This window comes from Corapipo altera, unplaced genomic scaffold (assembly GCF_003945725.1).
Source record: "Corapipo altera isolate COAL_440 unplaced genomic scaffold, ASM394572v1 128, whole genome shotgun sequence".
Classification (NCBI taxonomy): Eukaryota; Metazoa; Chordata; class Aves; order Passeriformes; family Pipridae; genus Corapipo; species Corapipo altera.
The window spans coordinates 372,142-388,922 of record NW_020885061.1 but is presented as its reverse complement, the minus strand read 5'-3'; the positions used below and the strand labels follow the sequence as shown (position 1 = coordinate 388,922).

The 16,781-nt window shown below is 52.3% G+C and overlaps 2 protein-coding genes across 3 annotated transcripts; one reads left to right on the top strand and one right to left on the bottom strand.

Moving 5' to 3' along the window:
* Positions 1 to 6: 6 nt before the first annotated feature.
* On the top strand, positions 7 to 1,746 carry LOC113959748 (maestro heat-like repeat-containing protein family member 6). Its single transcript, XM_027668971.1, has 6 exons — positions 7 to 109; positions 221 to 376; positions 534 to 635; positions 758 to 860; positions 1,062 to 1,118; positions 1,419 to 1,746. Exons 2-6 carry the CDS (start codon positions 269 to 271, stop codon positions 1,613 to 1,615), a joined length of 567 nt encoding a protein of 188 aa, XP_027524772.1. The 5' UTR covers positions 7 to 109; positions 221 to 268; the 3' UTR covers positions 1,616 to 1,746.
* Positions 1,747 to 4,564: 2,818 nt separating this feature from the next.
* KLHDC2 (kelch domain containing 2) lies at positions 4,565 to 15,765 on the bottom strand. 2 transcript variants are annotated; one of them, XM_027668976.1, is made up of 14 exons: positions 15,640 to 15,765; positions 14,197 to 14,363; positions 12,871 to 12,950; positions 11,892 to 12,009; positions 10,759 to 10,874; positions 9,267 to 9,348; positions 9,095 to 9,178; positions 8,096 to 8,176; positions 7,961 to 8,019; positions 7,668 to 7,777; positions 7,148 to 7,220; positions 6,400 to 6,487; positions 5,962 to 6,014; positions 4,565 to 5,490 (listed from the first exon to the last, which is right to left on the bottom strand). In XM_027668976.1, the coding sequence occupies exons 2-14, from the start codon at positions 14,350 to 14,352 to the stop codon at positions 5,367 to 5,369; spliced, it is 1,224 nt and encodes a 407-aa protein (XP_027524777.1). In that variant the 5' UTR covers positions 14,353 to 14,363; positions 15,640 to 15,765; the 3' UTR covers positions 4,565 to 5,366. The 2 variants fall into 2 exon arrangements, with proteins under 2 accessions (XP_027524777.1, XP_027524776.1); XM_027668975.1 differs by lacking the exon at positions 15,640 to 15,765 and adding an exon at positions 15,485 to 15,604 and having other exon boundaries at positions 4,568 to 5,490.
* Between the last annotated feature and the right edge of the window lie 1,016 nt (positions 15,766 to 16,781).

Below are 16,781 nucleotides of genomic sequence, written 5' to 3'. Positions count from 1 at the left end.
CATGACCCTCTCTCTGTTCCGGAATGTGCTCCAGGATGGAGAAAACAGTGACGGGTTCAGCTCCACTGCCCCGAGGCTGGCTGAGGCGCTCCGGCCAGTCTTTGACAACGTAAGGCTCTGTGCCCCCAGCCACAGGCACTGGGTGCTGCCAGGAAACTTGGTGGGCCTGATGGGCCTGGAGCAGGCAGTGCTGATGTCTTTGTGTCTTCTTTGGCCCCAGGACAACAGCCACGTGCAGCTGCTCTCCATTCGCCTCTTCCGAGAGGTGATGGAGCTGCTGGCGGAAGAGGGAACAGAGCCCTGGGAGATGCAGGTGCGCCAGAGCCTGGTCCCACTGTTCTTCCGCTGGCACGACGAGAACCAGCGCGTGGCAGAGGTGAGCACTGCTGGGCTCTGGTGTCCCCGTGGCAGGGGCTGGGCTGCCTCCTGCCCTGGGGCCTCAAGGCCTCCAGCCTCCTGCTGGCCTTGGAGCAGGGACACAGGGGCTGTGCCCTGGGCTGCGGTGCCATGTCCCGCTCTCTGCTGCTCTGCAGGCCGCTCGGGAAGCACTGCTCTGGGCTGCAAGCTTCCTCAAGAGGAAGGACCTGGAGCAGCTGCTGAAGACAGAGCAGCCCTTCAGGTTCTGTGATTGCCTGGTAAGGACGAGTGCAAAGGCCCAGCCCCAGGCTGGAGAAGCCCCTGATGCCCAGCGTGTGGGGCTGGCCCTGTGCACTGCTGCCCACTGCTGCAACCACAGACACCCCCCTGCTCTCTGCAGATGGAAAAGGACATGAGCCGAAGGGGCGAGCACCTGCAGCAGGCCCTGCCCTACCTGCAGAGCCCACAGGAGCCCCTGCGAGAGGCGGCCGTCAGGTTCATGGGTGAGCCCCAAGGCCGCGGTCCCTCCCCGCCCCGCTGCAGCTCGGCCCCAGCCCCGGCTGCTGCAGCGGCAGCAGGATGCGGCCCAGGGATGTGCTGGGGAGCCCCGAGTGCCCTGGCGGCTGCTGCCGCCCTCTGCCAGCCCAGCCCCGGGGCCTCCCGATGCGGAGCCCCTGGGGCCCTGACAGCCTCTCTCTTCCCAGGGGTGGCCGGCTGGCACATGAGGGAGCGGCAGCAAGACCTGTGGCCCATCCTCAAGGGTGAGTGAGGGCAGCGGGGCCTCCCTGGGGGCTGCCGGGGACCAGCACACACCCTGGGCAGGGAGCTGCAATCCCTGCCCTGCCTGCACAGGGCTCTGCTCCCTGCACACCGTGGCCAGAGCGCACACACATGGCATGGGCAGGGTGCCCATTGGTGCCCAGCACCTTCCCGCTCATCCCCTTGGCCCCTGCTCCCTCCTGGCCGTGCCAAGACCTGCCCGGCATGGCCCTGGCAGGAGGGGCTCCTGGGGTCCCTGCACAGCTGCGCTCTGACCCCGGCTCCCTTCCTCTCTCTTCCAGCCCTTACAGCCATGAGTGAGGACGACTGCCCCTCCGTCTGCAACATGAGAGCTGCACTCGTGGCCACTTACAGCCGTGCCATGAGAACTCCACCTGCTCCGCTGAGACGACCAATGTCCCTGCAACAGCCCCCCACCACAGACCAGGGACCACTTCTCAGCGTGGCTGCAGCTCCAGCTGATGCTGGGCCCAACTGAGCCAGCCCGCAAGGCCAGCCAGCTCCTGGCCTCTGCAGCCCCAGGGACGGCTCCCTCCTTCCATTCCCTTCTCCTGACCCCACTTCATCCTTCCCCTACCCCTGATGTTAATAAACCCTGGCTTTCTCCCCCTTATCTGTGTCTTGGTGCAACTGAAAGGGCACAAACCCTCAACCCTGCAGCTCACGGGCCCGCTCCTGCCTCTCTTTTCCCCTTGTGCCGTGGGCACACACCCCCAGGGCACTTCAGGCTGCAAAGGGGCCTGTCCTGAAGGGCCACTTGCACAGCATTCTGCACTCGAAGATCTTGCTGATCTGCAGTGGTGGGTGTGCTGCAGTTCCCCAAAAAAACGCAAGACTTGGGTCATCCCTGGGGAGGCAAGGGGCCTGCTTCCCAAGGAAAGTGCTTCCCAAGCAGTTCTCAGGGAGGGAGGCACAAATGTCTCCCTCTGGTTCTCTGTGGTCCTTTCACTCCTTGTGTCCCATTGCACTTTGGAGAGGGGCAGGGCAAGGGGCACTCATCAGCCTGTGGGGCAAAGCCACCCTGGGGCAGCTCTGGAGACTGCAAGCACAGCTGGCACTGCGTGTGCCCTGAGAACAGAGCTCCTCTGCCAGCCTCTGACCCCTGACTTCCAGTGTAAATTTAAGAGACATGCTGGAATCAGGGATCAGGGTGCCTACAGGGGTGGCTCTGGAACATCTTGCAGCACAAGGATCCTTCTCTGGGGAACATCCAAGCACATCCCAGCCTGTTGCCTGCTGTGCTTTGCCTCGCTGGGTTTTGCAGTGATGCTCTCACGCTGCCCCTTCTCCTGCCACTTCCCAGAGTTTCCCTTTCATTTTCACTTTCAGGTCCCACTTCCCAGCACCCAGGAGCCCCACTGGCTCTTGTTAGCCAAGGTTGCAGGAGGGACACGCTGCAGCCTTTCCCTCTGCCCAGGACTGCTCCCATTCCCACCAACAGCAGACAGCCCACAGCATGGAATCATGGAATCATTAACACTGGGAAAGACCTCAGAGACCATCAGGTCCAACCATTCCCCCAGCACTGCCAAGCCCACCATTTAGCTACGCCCCCATACGCCACATCCACACGTTTCTTGAACACTTCCAGGGATGATGAGTCCACCACTTCCCTGACACAATCACCACCTGCTGGAATCACCATCTGCTGCATTTCCACCACTTCCCCGGTGGAATCAGCATCACCCACTGCTGCTGCCCCACTGCCCCATTTACTCTGTCCTTGGGGACCAGCCCCTCAAAGTCCCTGGAAGGCAGCTGGCCCTGGACACACATCACGGAGCTACCCCTGAGACAGCTCAAGGGATGTCACCTACCTGTTGTCCTGAGCATCCAGGTGACACGCTCATCCCTCCACCACGGCTGCCAGGAAAGTGCCCCGGGTCGAGCTCTCCCTGTGGTCGGTGGCTCGGCTGCACGGCTGGAAAACCTGGGGATGCCAAACCCATCGCTGGTGGGTCTGTGCCAGCCCGGTGCTGGGATCCCTGAGCCGGGGATACCTCCTGGTATCCAGGGTGTCCGCCCTGAGCCGGGACCTCTGAGCAGCGGGGTCCCTGCTGGGATCCCGGAGCTCTCCCTGCACCCGCAGGGATGGAACAGGGATGGAACACCCAGAGTACCCACCTTTCCCATTCACCAAAGCTGGGATTTTCAAGAACTGGAAAGCTGAAAGTGTTACAACCCAGTTGCCCATAGTTGGTGTGTCCACAGCTGAGCTGCTCCATGTGTTGATGCTCCATTCCCATCTGCCCACAGATCCCTGCAGAAAAGCCTCCACAGAGAGGAGTGCTCTCCTGGCACTGTGAGGGAGCTGAGCTGCTCCTCATGGTTTTTGGGCTTTGTGCCAAATGGCACAGCTCAGGGAGCCTGTTGGTTTCCCAAAGCCCTGCAGCAATCCCTGTGCACGTCCTGTTCCCAGCACAGCCACAACTGGGGCTCAGAGGAGTCCCAGGATCCAGGGCAGTCAACACCTCCCACTCAGCTGAGCTGTACCTGAGCTCCCAGCTCTGCTGTGGGGAGTTGGTATCTCTGGGCCTCATCTCTCCCTCCCAGCCTGGCGTGTGCCAGGCAAACTGGAGGGTGGGAAGAAACACTCCACCCCCCACCCACATCAAAATGGTCTTACCTTTGCTTTGCAACGAGTCCAGCTCTCCTGGCAGGGAGAATGTGGCTTTCTGGGTACTGCTGATAAAGCATTGATTGTCCCCAGGGTCAGGGGGAGGAAGGAGCAGCTGTGTGCTCCCTCCAGCTCTGACTGTCCTTTCTTTGTGCGCAGGAGGAGCAGGACCAGGATCAGCCAGGAGTGGAGGTAAATGTTTGTCTGCAGCTCCATTAGTGTGGAGGCCAGGGCTGTGTTCCCGTGGGAGCCCTCCAGGAGCCTCTCTGGGCTGTTTGAACCCAACTTCATTGTATTTTCTAAAAATAACCTCCTTTTCTTCCTGCCCTGCTCATCTCCACAGCCTCCATTAAACCAGAGCTGGCTCCATGGATGTTTGTCCCTTGTTTTTGCCTCTGGAGGTGCTGGCACCCCCAGGAGAGGTGGCTCTGGGCTGGAGGATGACACAGTGTGCAGGGCAGGTGGTTCTTTAGTTTGGAAGTTTCTTTACCTCTAAAATTGCTTCCAATTTTTCTGTAATTACAGGCTGTGGGCATTGCCCAAGGCTGGGAATAAGTGAATTCCTTTAAATTCTTTCATGAAGGAGGATAACGGTGTCTGTCAGGGGGGGAGCTGATGGTGACCCTGTGAAGATGTAACGTTTGGGGGTCCCAAAACTAAGATCCATCCAATGATGATTTGACCCCATCCTCTTCTCCCACCCCCCAGCCTGGCTGAGCAGAACTGTTACCTTGTGGAGGGGAGGAAGGGCAGGGACTGGGAGTCAGGATAAACCCATGGGATCTATCAGGAATTACAGCACAGGAATTGTTCTAGAAGTCCAAGTTTTTAATTGTTTTTTTGAAGACAGCTTAAAACATGATTCTCCTGCTTCCCCACAGCAGCATGGCCCGTTCCTGTCCTCCATGTCCCCTCAGAGCTGGAGCAGCCAAGGCAGCCCTGCCCTTCTCTGTGTCCCTCCACCCTTGGGGCTGCTCCAGGGGAGTTCCACAGGTACAGACATGGCTGGGAACAGGCTCAAGTACTTTCAGTTACACTCTCAGGGCAGAATATCTGCTACCTAAGGTTCACAATTGAAGTTCCACAACATAAAAGAGTTCCAAAAAACCAAACTACAGCCAAGCAGAGAGGAGTGGTACTTTGACATCTCGAGGTTTACGACAATTTATCGACTGAAAACGGACAATTTCCCAACCCTGCTTCTCTGACCTTAAGCATTTGTGGCAAAATGTTAAGCTGTGGATTACAACAGGACCTGCAGCCTGGCCTAAAGCAACACTCCATGGTCATGGCGTGCTCAGCATTCCCTGTGCAGCCTCCAGAGTCCCCAGCTCCTGGACTGGGGACTCTCCCACACGTGTCTCCACAGGCTCAGGGTGGCCTCACACCCACCTCAAGGTGCACAACCCCAGAACTAGTTTCAGCTTAGGCTCAGGCTACATCTCCACTTGCATTAAATACATTTATTGCAAACATCTTGACACAAAAATAGGTTCTCTCTAGGCCATTCACATGCAACGTAAAGGTGAGAAGCGACTACCTAGTACGACACAGAGGTTTAACCTACACACCTTTAATGTTCGGATCGTTTCCCCCGGGGCTGCCCCAGGGCTCAGGAGCCAGAGGTGTTGTTGCTTCCGAAGCGCTGGTTGACACTGTGCAGCAAGTGCTTGGGGAGGCAATTCCAGGAACTGGCCAGCATCTCCTTGAAGCAAATCACTGCTTCGAGGCACAGCCTGGGAGAGGGGAGACATGGATGCTGTCAGCAGGGGTAAGGCTGCAAGGGAAGCTCGTTCCTTGGAGATGGTTCTCTTCAGCAGTGCCAAACACGTGCTGAGAGGAATCCTGCTCCATCCTCACAACTGGCTGCTGCTCTGGTAGCATTCCTTAGGAGAAGGGCTTTCCAGTATTTTAGGAACATAAAAAGGTCTGGTGGTACCCCTACACCACTTATCCTAAAATCACAGAATGGTTTGGGTTGGGAAGGACCTTAAAGCTCATCCAGTTCCACCTCCTGCCACAGGCAGGGACACCTTCCACTAGTCCAGGTTGCTCCCACCTGGCCTTGGGACACTTCCAGGGATGGGACAGCCACAGTTTCTCTGGGCAACCTGTGCCAGGGCCTCACCCTGCTCACAGTAAGGAATTTCTTCCTGACATCTAAGCTGGGGACACGAGAGTTTAATGTTGAAGTCTTGCTTTCTTACCTTACGAGAGATCTTGGTTGTAGGGAGAACACAAGGATTTCGTTACTGTGAGCCTGGGGGTGGGGACAGAGAGAGAGAGAGAAGAAAATGGGTTATATGAGTTCACACTGCTACAGCAGGAGCCAACCCAGCTCAGGCTCACCCACACAGATCATGGAATCAAGGAATCACAGAGTGGTTTTGGTTGGAAGGGATCTTAAAGCCCATCTCCTTCCAAACCCCTGCCATGGGCAGGGACACTTCCACTACAGGAAGTCTTCAGGTTTCCAAGCCTTCAGGCATCTGCACTGAGGGACTCTGGACACAAGCAAACCATGTCCTCCTCAGGTTTTGTTTACGCACCTCTGTGATCCCCACAAGATCCCAATGCCAACTACAACCACCTCAACTGGCTGGAGTGAGCCAGCACCAGGAAGGGAACGCTCCAAGTCAACTTACAGCTTTGGAGTGGGCGAGCAGGTTGTTGGCACAGCCCCCAAACACAATCACCTCTCCCTCCTCGCTGGCACAGGCCGTGTGCCACAGCCTACAAACAGAAGGCAGCACTGCATTAACCCAAAAAACCCAGCTCAGCCTTCTCACTGCCCCAGGAAGATCCCTCCTCATCCCCAGGAGCACTGAAAGCCAGGCCAGGAAACATTGCTGCTTTAACTCATTAACCTGGATCAGAGCACTTCCCAAACAAGATGGATCCCAAGAACTCCAAGATGTGTTTTCCATGCCCCACATGTGCACCACAGAGGTTTTTGATGCTTTAAATTGCAGGTCATCAACTCTTATTTACTCAGCAGGAAGCCAGAATCATCCTGGGTGTGCACGGGCTGAGCCACTGGCTCTGTGACACCAGCCCATGCCCAGTTTGCTGGGACAGCAGGGACACACTGGTTCCACTTAGCTCTGCTGCTGGCAGTCACAGGCCTCTGCAGCCAAATCAACCCTAAATACCGAGATCAACCCCCAAATTCCATGTTTCCCGCCATTTCACAGACACTGAGCCAAAGGCTGCCTCCAGCACCCGCCCTGTGTGGTGTTCACCTGGAATTCTGGGAGCACAACACACCTGCACCTCTGGGACACATGGAAAGCAAGAGCTGTGGAGAGGAACGTGTATCCTGTCTCTCACAGCCACCACTAAGTGCTTCCACACTCCTTTTATAACAAGTTTCCAGGAAATTGTCTGCCATACCTTGGTTTTTCGGAATAGTTATGCTCAAACTGTATCCACTCGTTCTTGCTGATACAATAAATCCAAGCATCACCTGCAAACAAGCAAAGTCCCAAATATAAACAGGATTCCATTGGTTCTGTCAGATTTCCAGCAATAAACACGTACTCCAGTGGAGCACAACCCATTTCTGTTCCTAAACAAATCAAGTATTTTAGGAAAAACCTTATAAAACATTGGCTCCTGTTTGACAACAGGTGTTTAATGTAACAGAGGTTTATAGAAGTGAAGATGGAGAACTGTAAAGCTCCTACTAACTGCAATTTGCATTAGATACACTTGTAGAGCAGATGATTTGCTATAAATAATAGTGTCTCCAAACACTCCACATCCTCCTCTGTGGAATTAGCTGCTGGCCGTGAGGAGATGGATCACAAGTGCACAGGAGGAATTTAGAAGGAATTCAAGCAATAATTCAAGCTTCTGTGCGCAGCTGTTCAAGAGCACAAAGACAACACCAAATCCCTCTGGAATGACTTACTCAGTGGCTGCTTGTCTGTGGTGAATCCTCCAAAGAGGAAGAGGTGATCCGAGGAAATCGGTGTTAAGGAATGCCACGACCGGCCGACCGGGCAGATGCCTTGTGTGAGTCTGGATTGCAATGAAAACACCCCCAATTACACAGGAGGGACAGTAAAATCCCACTGCTCTTTTCTGCTCTGGTTGCTTTTCAGGGATCTGCACGATTCAGCTTCGCCCTGTGCATCTGACCCAACAAGTTTAATTTCTTTAGACACAGCAAAGAACTTTAGCGGATCAAGTTTTAGTACCCACATTTCGTTCCACTCCCAAGTGTCCAGGTCCAGGTAGTAAAAGTCGTTCATCCTGGACTCCTACAACAAAGCAGATGGTGGTTCAGATACCCAGCTTAGGTTTGAGCATCCCAGGGTTAAACTGGGCTGGGCTTACCCTGTATCTGCCTCCGAACACGTAACCCCTGTTCCCAACTGTGGCACAGGCGTGAGCGGCTCGAGGGGACGGGGTTTTACCCTGGGAAAGGAAACAGTGACACCATAAACCAAGGAGAAAAAAGGCTCAGAGAAACTCAGATTAAAGGCCAACAAAGAACAGAGTGAAAAAAAAACCAGCCAGTAAGTCATTCTGTGCGCAGACTCGCTTTTTGACAGACGGAGGATCAGCAAACTCATTAAAAATGGGATTTATTTTTTTCCCTCTTGAAGTGTATAAATTGTGCTTTTAGCCACAAAAGACAGACTGTAAATGAGACAGTGGCATAATAAATCATTACATGCATAAATCATTAAGTGTCCAAGGCCAATGTGGACGGGGCTTGGAGCCATCTGGGCTAGTGGAAGGTGTCCTGGCCCATGGCAGGGGGTTGGAACTGGATGGGCTTTAAGGTTCCTTCCAGCCCAAACCATTCTTAGATTCTATGGTTCTATTAGATGTTATTTTCCTTGAGTTTCTGAAATCCTTGAGGCCTGTGTGCAGTAAGACAAAGCAATTCTTTGGCAATCTGGGGTTACTTGTCTCAAATTTCATTTCCTCCAGCTCCGTGGCAATAGCACCCCTTTTTCCCTGTTCCTGAATACTTCAGGGACACTTCAAATGTGTGCATTTGCAACTGGGAGTGTTTGATTCTATCTTGGCCACACTTCAGCACCCAAGTGACACGTCCCAAAGGCTCACATTGCAGGGAGGGTGACAGCAAACCACACATTTCATTCTCTGGAGCTCCCCGTGAGCACAAGGCCACTGGAGCGTGAAAGGAAGCAAGTCACAGGGAAAAGAAAAAAAAAAAGATGATGACAGATCAAAAGAAAAGGTAAATTTCCTGGTTTTGGAGAGTGGATCTGTGTAGATGTATGGTTTAAACAGCTCCAAGAGCACTACTGTGTAATATTACTGAGCTGTAACTTAATTAATTGACACAAGACCAATAATTACCATAGTTATGGGCTGGCTCCAAGTGAAAGTCTCAAGGTCCAGAACATGCACGTGGTCATTCCACCCTCTGGGAAGACCTGAATTCTTTGAAAATCATAAATAAGCAACAGGTTTTAATAAGCACTGATTAAATATTGAAGTTGAAGTAGAAATGACTTCCAGGGTTACTTACCCAAAAAGAGGTCTCATCGAATTCAAAGGTTCCCCGTTGTTTCCCTTCAGGAAAATAGCCATAACCTCCAAAAAATATCAGCCTGAAAGGAAACATGGACCAAGATCTGTGAGAAATCCTGTCACATCTCTTGGTGTAAATTAAAGTTCTGTAAAGGCTGTGCTCAAACTGGAAAATCAGAGAATCTCCTTTGGCTTCACTACTTTCAGTGCATCTACAGTGCAAGTTTTCCAGGTGTGGGGCCCCACTTCTTGCCTAATCGACCCTACCACCCACACTAAATCCCTCTGGAGCTGCTTCCCAGGCCTCAGGCTTCCAAGCTTTGCTCCAGTTCCAAATATATGAAGCCACCAGGGTGTGCTGCCTGGTCTCTGCACTTCAGCCTTCGCCATTAGGGCTCCCACAAGGCTCTCCTGGGGTTTAAATGGGATTCACCTTCCAGTTTTATCTTTGGGTTTTAGCCTCTGTAAGAAACCAATGGCATGGCTTTGCCAGGAATTCCTACTGGATTATGGAGTGATGGCAAACAATCTGCACCACCTAATTAAACACCCACAACTCAGATTTCCATCAGAACTGATCACATCAGGTATGGTAATGATGAGCTCTCTCTCCACACCAAGAACCTGAAAACCAGCACCATGGGCAATTTCATGGAATCACAGGATAGCCTGAGTTGGAAGGGACACACAAGGATTTTTCTCTTTCCTGGGTCTCTGCAGCAAATTCCACAGTAATTATCCTAACTGTGAGCTCTCTCTCCACGGAATGGCCAACAGCACAAGCTGCTATAAAGTTTACTCCAGAATCACCACAAAAATCACAAAATGGTTTGGTTCAGAAGGGACCTTATAGCTCACCCAGTCCCACTCCCTGCTATGGGCAGGGACACCTTCCAGTATCCCAGACTGCTCCAAGCCCCATCCAACCTGGCCTTGGACACTTCCAGGGATCCAGGGGCAGCCACAGCTTCCCTGGGAAACCTGTGCCAGGGCTTCACCACCCTCACAGGGGAGAATTTCTTCCCAATATCCCATCTCTCCCTGCCCTCTGGCAGTGGGAAGCCATTCCCTGTGTCCTGTCCCTCCATCCCTTGTCCCCAGTCCCTCTCCAGCTCTCCTGGAGCCCCTTTAGGTCCTGTAAGGGGCTCTCAGCTCTCCCTGGAGCCTTCTCTTCTCCAGGTGAACACCCCAACCAGCACCACAGTGAATGAATAATGAGAGGAGGGTGCAAAAGTCAACAACATTTTTGCCTTCAACACCTTGTCTCCCTCATCTTTCCCAAGGTTTGCAATGCCAAGAGGCCTTCTGGCACCTCTGGGACACGCTCCCAACTCAGTAAAAACACCACCAGCAGTTCATCCAACACATCCCTCGTTCTGGGCAACCTCGAGTCCTCCTTGAGTTTGAACAAGCAGCTCTTGTTCAAACAAAAAAGCAGAGCAAAGACATGACCTGGAGGGATGAAAGGGGAGTCCCCGTGGGGCCCTTACTTGTTCCTGTAGACCCACACCCCGAGTTTGTCCTTGGATGAGGGGGGCACCCCCTCACACTCCACTCGCACCCACTGCAGCACCTTGTCCGTGGATCTGGAATTCAACATGTAGAACTGGAGGAAATAAAAAAAAAAAAGAAATGTTTAAACTTTTCTTTTTTTTTTTTCAATCCGAATTTGTTCAAAGCTTCAGTCTGACCGGTGTTATAAGAGTAACTTTTAATTAACGTGCATTGGCAAAGGAAGAGAAATAATGAAAAGTCCTTTTCTTGGCTGAAAACTGGAGCGCTGAAAACATTTGGAACAAAATATGGATTCACAAATCCTTTATCCTTTGCAGATTCAAACGCTTTTTAAACAAGTAACAGGTTATGAACACTGAGTTTCACCATCCAGAAGCTGAGGTGGGCTACACTGAAAGTGTGCACAGAATAACAATTGTCTCATAATTCAAAAATTGGTCAAAAGAAATCGAAAAAAGTGGGGTTTGTTATAGTGTTGTCCCTTCTCTGCATGTTGCATCCTTTTACAGGGAGAGAAATAGCTGCTACACATGTATAAAAGAACTGAAATGTAAGAATGCCAGAGCAGGAAGGAAGTCACACTTTATAAAGGTAGTTTGTTTCAAACTGTCTGCAAAAACTGCATCAAGCTCCTTCCAGTTTATGGTTATATATTTAAATATGTAAGTCTATATTTAAATATATGTCTATATATAAGCTATATATTTAAATATATAAACTATATGTTTATGCAGGCCTAAACTATTTAATTTAAACCACACTGCCACAACATCAGAAAATATTATTAATTAATTGTAGTTGGCAGGGTGGGGAATTGGTCACAGGTTGGACTCGATGATCTTGGAGGTCTTTTCCAACCTTAGTGATTCTGGGATTATCAGAGACTCCAGAGAAGAGAAACATTTAAACCACCACAGAGCAGCTCCAGATCCCCTCCTGATATTATTTCAGGCAATTCCCATCTTTCCAAAGCAGCAAACTCAGAGGCACGGGGTGAGTTTATGGGGTGAATTGCACAAGACCAGAACAAATGCCAGGTCAGGGTGTTCCTGTAAAGCTTCCAGGGCACAATCCCCATGGGAAATGATGGAATAAACGGATTGCTGACCTTGTTTGTGTTGCCCCGTGCGTGGTGCCCTCCAAAGAGATACACCACTCTGTCCACACACACAGCACAGCTCCCAGACATGGAGGGGGGAACATCTCCCTCTGTTTTGCTCTTCTTCCTAAAAGAAGGGTGTGAAATATTTCACCTGATCAAAACGAGACATGAAGGGTTTTATCTGGAGCGGAATTTTATGACACTGTCAGTGTGGTTTGAGTTCCAACTGTGGACACTCAGTCATGAGTTCTTCACACCTCTGCAGGTGAAAACATTTAAAAAAATTAAGCTGGGATGATGGAGGGGGTGAGGAAAATGTGATTTAATTAATACATGGGGTTTTTTGAGGGGAGTGGGAATCCTGTCTGCCCAGCTCAGGAGTTTGGAATGTTCCAAATCCTCAGGCAAAGAGGAAGCGCCCGCCTAAACTGCAGGTTTCTGTTTTGCTACTGGATTTTTCCTGTTTGTAAACATCACAACCACAGAGGAGCTTCCAGCCCCTGTTCAAGGCTGTCCCTAATCTCAGGGAGGGCTGGAAGCACGGCTGAAATCCCACTAAGCACTGAGGAGTTTCTTTGGCTGCATCAATGTTTAAAAACAACTCCTTGAGAGAACAACAAATTAGAAAACTCAGCAGGGGTTCCCTGAGTACCACTGCCATCAAAAGTGGTACAAATACAATTCCCATGTGCTGTGTCCTATCCCAGGCATCCCAAAACACTTCACACTGGTGATCACACACTCCTGTCCAGGCTGTCTGTCCAAGCTGCCTCTCCTACTTCACTCTGGGAAAACATATCTGATGTTTTTACAGGAAAAACCCACCCAAACCTGAAATATTCTACACGTTTTTGCAACAGTTTGATAGGTGGGAACGAAGGATTCAGGGAATTCTTTCCCTGCTCAGCCCCTCAGAATGGTTTCTATACCAATTTAAGGATTTATTTGATTTTTTTCCCCAAATTAAGTTAATTATTTACTGTACCATCTTCCAGTTTCCATGTTGTAGATCCATATTTCATCCCTAGGCAGGTAGAAGTCATAAAATCCCCGAACTTGGGCATTCTGCAGAACAGGACAGAGGAGAAAACGGAATGTTAGAAGGATGTCTGACACATGGAACTACAGACTCCTGGGAATGTTCACACCCCCTCAGAGATCTAATCACAGGCCAGAACAGGGCAGGAGCAGTGCCTGTTGCACTCCTGTGCCTCCCACCCACACAGAGAGCAGGACTCAGCCTAATTTAGTGTCTGCTGGAGACCACATGAGCTCCCAGGGGGGTAAATGGAAGCTAAACCTCTGTTTTACAGCCCAAACCAGGGGGCAGAAACGAGCCAAAATTTCCTTCTTAATTCCCCCACCCCCTGCACGACACCAATCTATGACTGAGCTCACTGACAATTCACCTTTGCTGTCAAAACTGCAAAATCATTTTGTGCTGCAGCACACGCACACTCCCCCCCCCTCCCCCCACCAGCGTGACACCGACCGACCTGGGATCTTTCACACCCAAAATACAGCTGTGCTGACAATGCTGGAACACCATCACCCCTCCCACGGTGCACAATTCCAATCAGACAATATTCCCTACGCCAGCTGCCAAACAACACCCCGCTCCCCCCTCCCCCCCAAAAGTCATCTACGTGCCAAGGTTTGACACGCTCGTGATTTATTCCGAGCGTTGCAAAACACCTCAGTGCCAATGTTATAATTTGTCAACTTGGGAGGGATTTTGACTTCATAGAATCATAGAATAGATTGGGTTGGAAAAGACCTCCAAGATCATCAAGTCCAACCCCTGATCCAACTCCAATTACTATATCATGGTACTAAGGGCCACGTCCAATCTCTTTTTAAAAACCTCCAGGGATGGTGAATCCACCACCTCTCTGGGTAGGGCCGTTCCAATGCCTGATAACCCTCTCTGTAAAGAATTTCTTCCTAACATCTAACCTAAACCTCCCCTGGCAGAGCTTGAGCCCATGTCCCCTTGTCCTGTTGTTGGTTGCCTGGGAGAAGAGACCAACCCCCACCTGGCTATAACCTCCCTTCAGGTAGTTGAAGAGAGTGATGAGGTCGCCTCTAAGCCTTCTCTTCTCCAGACTGAACAACCCCAGCTCCCTCAGCCTCTCCTCATAGGACTTGTGCTCCAGTCCCTTCCCCAGCCTCGTTGCTCTTCCCTGGACCCGCTCCAGCACCTCGATATCCTTCCTGAACTGAGGGGCCCAGAGCTGAACACAATACTCTCAGAGCAACGCTCCCAGAGAGCAAGGGGATGGCAGGAGGGTTATTCCAGGAGGAGCTGTACCTTGTATCCTCCCCAGACGTACATGCAGCGCCCGTCGGTGACGGCCACGTGCCCGCTGCGCTCGGCGGGGCTGTCGTTCTCCAGCTGCTCGAAGCCGTCCTCGGGTGGAGCCGGGAGCTCCTCGTCCGCCTGCAGCTCCTCGTTCTCATCCGCCATCTCGGGACGTGCTACACGGGCACACAGAACCAGGGGGGTTATGGAATATCCCGGGAGGGAACCCACACGGAATCGTCCGGTCCGGCTCTTAAAGCGAATGATTGGTAGGTTTGAGCCAAGGCCTGTGTTTTCTATAAAACACTTAAAATCTTACCCATACAAATCTTACAGAGTAAGAATTAAAAATTTAAAAAAAAATTAAAATCATACCTATAAACACGTTAATTGATTTGCCCAGGGAAGCTGCGGCTGCCCCCGGATCCCTGGAAGTGTCCAAGGCCAGGCTGGACGGGGCTTGGAGCAACCTGGGCTGGTGGAAGGTGTCCCTGCCCGTGGCAGGGGGGTGGGACTGGGTGAGCTTTAAAGGCCCTTCCAACCCAGACAGTTCTGGGATGTCAAAAATCGAATAAATTTGGCAGCTTTGCCTCCAATACCGTTTTCACGAAATTGGAAACTCACGGACCTTTTCCAACAAAGCCCTTTTGGGCCCAAAGTCCCAAGTCGTGTCTCCCACATGCAAACCTTCCCACAGCTGTTCAGCGCAGGACATGCCACCTACCCCACACAAAATTCCACAAAACCAACCCCCCTGCTGCCAATCCCACCAGCACGCAGAATTCCCAGACCCCAGTGTCCCTGGAAGACACTGATCCGAAGCTCAGGGGAGCCGGACAGCCGAAATTTGTGCAACCAAAGCCAGGGAAAAGGTCCTGCAGTGGCACCACCACACCCTGCACTCCCGGGTTGGACATTCCAGGTCAGATATCCCGGGTTTGATATCCCGGGTTTGATATCCCCCTACGCCGCTCCTGAGGGACTCCCGTTTAATTTTAATTGTTTCTGTGATTAAACCACCACCTTCGGGGGGGTTATCTCCGAGCTTTAATTACGCTTCACATCAGAAAGCCTTGCTCCGCAGCTCCGTGAGACCTGCCTGCTTCGGGCTAGCGGGGTGATAATATATATAATACACAGATATATTTTATATGAGGTGTATTATTGATGTTACCCCTCAGACACGCTGGGCCACGTCCCCTTCAGCCATTTCCGAGCCCCCCTCGGGTCGCTGCAGCCCCACACCCCGGCGGGATGTCGGGGTCTCCTGCCGACACCACCCCCTGTCGCGACATACCTCACAACGGGACGGGCCAGGCGGGGGCTCCTCCCGACACGTCCCGCTGTCGCGACATGCCCGGCACCGGCCCCAGCGCTGCCCGCCGCCGTTACCGGCCCGGCCCGAGCCCGCCCCGCGCCCCGGCTCCCTCAGCGCCCTCGGCCCGGTCCTACCGCGCTGTCGGGGCTCCTCCTGAGCCCCCCGACCCCACCGACGCTCCGGGGCTGCCCCTCCGCCGGCCCCTCCTCCCTCAGCGGCCGCCCCCCAACATCCGCCGGGCGGGACGGACCTTCCGGCGGCACCGCGCAGGCGCCGGGACCCCGAAAATCACCCCTGGGGCACCCGGGCCTTCCGAAATTAACATGGAGGGGCACCTGAACCTTCCAAAATTAACCTGGAGGGGCACCTGAACCTTCCAGAATTAACCTGGATGGGCACCTGAACCTTCCAAAATTAACCTGGATGGGCACCCGGGCCTTCCAAAATTAACCTGGAGGATACCTGAGCCTTCCAGAATTAACCTGGAGGGGCACCTGAACCTTCCAAATTAACCTGGAGGGGCACAGGAACCTTCCAAAATTAACATGGACGGGCACCTGAACCTTCCAAAATTAACCTGGAGGGGCACCTGAACCCCCTACAATTAACCTTGGGGATACCTGAACCTTCCAAAATTAACCTGGAGGATACCTGAGCGTTCCAAAATTAACCTGGATGGGCACCTGAACCCCCCAAAATTAACCTGGAGGGGCACCTGAACCCCCTACAATTAACCTTGGGGGGGGATACCTGAGCCTTCCAAAATTAACCTGGATGGGCACAGGAACCTTCCAAAATTAACCTGGAGGGGCACAGGAACCTTCCAAAATTAACCTGGAGGGGCACCTGAACACCCTACAATTAACTTGGGGATACCTGAACCTTCCAAAATTAACCTGGATGGGCACCTGAACCTTCCAAAATTAACCTGGATGGGCACCCGGGCCTTCCAAAATTAACCTGGAGGATACCTGAGCGTTCCAAAATTAACCTGGATGGGCACCTGAACCCCCCAAAATTAACCTGGAGGGGCACCTGAACCCCCTACAATTAACCTTGGGGGGGGATACCTGAGCCTTCCAAAATTAACCTGGATGGGCACAGGAACCTTCCAAAATTAACCTGGAGGATACCTGAGCCTTCCAAAATTAACCTGGAGGGGCACCTGAACCTTCCAAAATTAACCTGGATGGGCACCTGAACCCCCTACAATTAACCTTGGGGGGTATACCTGAACCTTCCAAAATTAACCTGGATGGGCACAGGAACCTTCCAA

Bases quoted from the DNA above. Each gene is read 5' to 3' on its own strand.
- KLHDC2 (XM_027668976.1), bottom strand. From the start codon at position 14,352: ATGGCGGATGAGAACGAGGAGCTGCAGGCGGACGAGGAGCTCCCGGCT. The intron at 12,010-12,870 runs GTACAGTAAATA...CCCTTCTTTTAG, and splicing joins AACATGGAAACTGGAAGATG to GAAGAAGAGCAAAACAGAGG. The intron at 9,179-9,266 runs GTAAGTAACCCT...TGATTTTCAAAG, and splicing joins TCGATGAGACCTCTTTTTGG to AATTCAGGTCTTCCCAGAGG.
- LOC113959748 (XM_027668971.1), top strand. From the start codon at position 269: ATGGAGCTGCTGGCGGAAGAGGGAACAGAGCCCTGGGAGATGCAGGTG. The intron at 377-533 runs GTGAGCACTGCT...GCTGCTCTGCAG, and splicing joins AGAACCAGCGCGTGGCAGAG to GCCGCTCGGGAAGCACTGCT. The intron at 1,119-1,418 runs GTGAGTGAGGGC...TCTCTCTTCCAG, and splicing joins CCTGTGGCCCATCCTCAAGG to CCCTTACAGCCATGAGTGAG.